Source organism: Echinops telfairi, unplaced genomic scaffold (genome assembly GCF_000313985.2).
Source record: "Echinops telfairi isolate 266 unplaced genomic scaffold, ASM31398v2 ScPeMD7_7457;HRSCAF=8495, whole genome shotgun sequence".
NCBI lineage: Eukaryota > Metazoa > Chordata > Mammalia > Afrosoricida > Tenrecidae > Echinops > Echinops telfairi.
Genome location: NW_022111357.1, coordinates 25,211,906 through 25,214,022, shown reverse-complemented (window position 1 = coordinate 25,214,022; position 2,117 = coordinate 25,211,906). Strand labels below are relative to the sequence as shown.

The window sequence follows — 2,117 nt, the reverse complement described above, 5'->3', positions numbered from 1 at the left end:
GGGGGTGGGCCCATGAGCTAGAAAAGCAGGAAAGCATTCGGCCATTGTGTTCAGTGCGTTTTCTCTGCCAGAGGTGGCCTCTGGGGACACGACCTGCCTGAACATTTGCATCGACAGGTGCTGTTGGGTGCATGACCACTGCTACGGACGGCTGGAGGAGACAAGCTGTAACATCCGGACTCAGTCCTACAAGTACAGAGTCACATGGGGCTTGGTCACCTGTGGTAAGACGGGGCTGCCCGTTGAGCTCCTACGGAGAGCCTGATCTCATCTGGTTCTGAGTTCAACTGTCCTTAGAGATCAGCCAGGCTCTATCTTGGGCTGGAAGTTAGGGAGCAGGGTTATCATAGCTGCATCAGACCCCAGGGGTAGGGCTCAGGGACAGCCTTAACCAAACATTGAGCAGGTGCCAGGGACTCTGAATCCTTCTTTCAACATTATCTTCGTGTGGAGAAGGTCTGGCTGCCCTGCTCCACAGAGGAGGAAGCGAAAGCTCAGTGACCTACTGGTGCCCGCAGCTAGAGTTCAAGGCTAAGTCTGGGGGTGGTACCTCCTCTCTGAGAACTGGAGTTCCTCCACAGTAGTTCCTGTCTCCACCCTCAGACGGGGAGCGCCCGACGATGTGAGAACCCCTGAGATGGACAGCCTCACTCTGGGCTATGGTTGTGCCTGCTCCATCAATGGATGCCCTTTCCCCACTCCTCCCCGTCGCACCAAGAGCTTCCTGGGAGCCAGAAGCAGACCTGGGGTCTGCTCAGATGAGCAGCCAGTGTGTAGACTGCAGTCAGTCATCTGCACAGTGCACCCCCCTCCACCCTCCACTCCCCTCTCACTGTCTGTTTGCAGAGACTGGGACCTTCTGCCAGACGCAGCTCTGCACCTGCGACCGGAAGCTCGTCCACTGTCTGTGGAGAAACCTTCGGAGCTACAACCCCATCTACCGATTCCTTCCAAACATCTTCTGCTTCTAGTGACAGATCTGGAGCAGCGCCTTTGCATTCTTCTCCGGAACAGAGCTCCCGGCTCTGCTATTCAGCAGGGAGTCTCCCCGGTCTGGGGCCTCACTCTTTCTCGAGGGTCTCTTGTGCTTGCAGGAGCCCCAGGGGGCACCCCCACCCTCCAGTCCCCCAAGAAGGACTCTGATGAGAGGGCTTGGCAGGGCCAGAACGCTAGAGTCTCCACCTCTCCAGTGCCCCCCTGCCCACGAGGGAGACTCATTTGACTTCTCCGTTTCTGCAACCAGCTTACCACGCCCCTCCTGGGCTCCGGGGATTTTTACTCAAGTAGAAGGGAAATTGACACCCTCAATCTGCATGCAGATGCAGACATTCAATAAAATGCATGCTCATGAAAGCCATCCAGGGGCTTTCTTCTGCTGTGGGCAAGCTGTCTGGTTCTCTCCCTCCCACCACCACCCCCTCACCCCCATCAGTGCACGGAATTGAAAGTGAACCATGTTCCCTGGGAGAGAGAAGGCACAGAGGAGCAAATAGAAGCTTCCCCTTCTCCTGGGTTCATCTCCTTAAGCCTCGGTGGGGTGGGGAGGGGGGCAAGGGGGCAGGGGGCATTCCCAAGCAGGGAACTGGGTTCATTCTCCCTCATGCAGGTGGAGACACGGGGACTGGCAATCAGGTCAGCATAGGCATCCAGGCTCGGAGGACCACCTTCGGAGCCCAGCTTGGCCTTTCTCCAGCTGCGGATGTTAGCCCTCTTACCAGCCGCACCGAGCTTGGGTGTCATGGAAAGTAAAAGGGAACTCCCATAGCACCCCTTGATGCTTCCACCAGGGGAATTTCATCAAGCAGGGATTGTTATTAGTATTTTGTAGTTAGGGTTCAACAGTGGCACTGATTTAACAGAGGAAGGACATTAAAAAAAAAAAAAGCCTTACTCATTCCTCAGCTCATGAAAGAAAGGGGTTTGGAAACAAGGCCTATAGAGGAAAGCTCTTCCCCGAACAAAGAAGGTGCCTTCTAAGAAAGGGCCTTGGCCCCCTCAAGCCCAAGCCCCGGCTCCAGGTCTGAGTCACCACATGATAAATGAGGTCCATTTTTTAAAACCACCTGTGTTGAAATTCCAAAACAAAATTTGATTTTAGGAGATGACTTTAAATGGTG

The 2,117-nt window shown here is 54.7% G+C and overlaps 1 protein-coding gene across 4 annotated transcripts in view; it reads left to right on the top strand.

Moving 5' to 3' along the window:
- Nucleotides 1-1,357, top strand: part of LOC101647942 (phospholipase A2 group V) — a 29,228-nt gene extending 27,871 nt beyond the window's left edge. For all 4 annotated transcript variants that reach the window (XM_045299050.1, XM_045299051.1, XM_045299052.1 and 1 more), the window contains 2 exons: nt 118-224; nt 847-1,357. In XM_045299050.1, the coding sequence (XP_045154985.1) occupies nt 118-224; nt 847-971 (232 nt within the window). In that variant the 3' untranslated portion in view covers nt 972-1,357. The remainder of the gene's footprint in view (nt 1-117; nt 225-846) is intronic.
- Nucleotides 1,358-2,117: the final 760 nt, after the last annotated feature.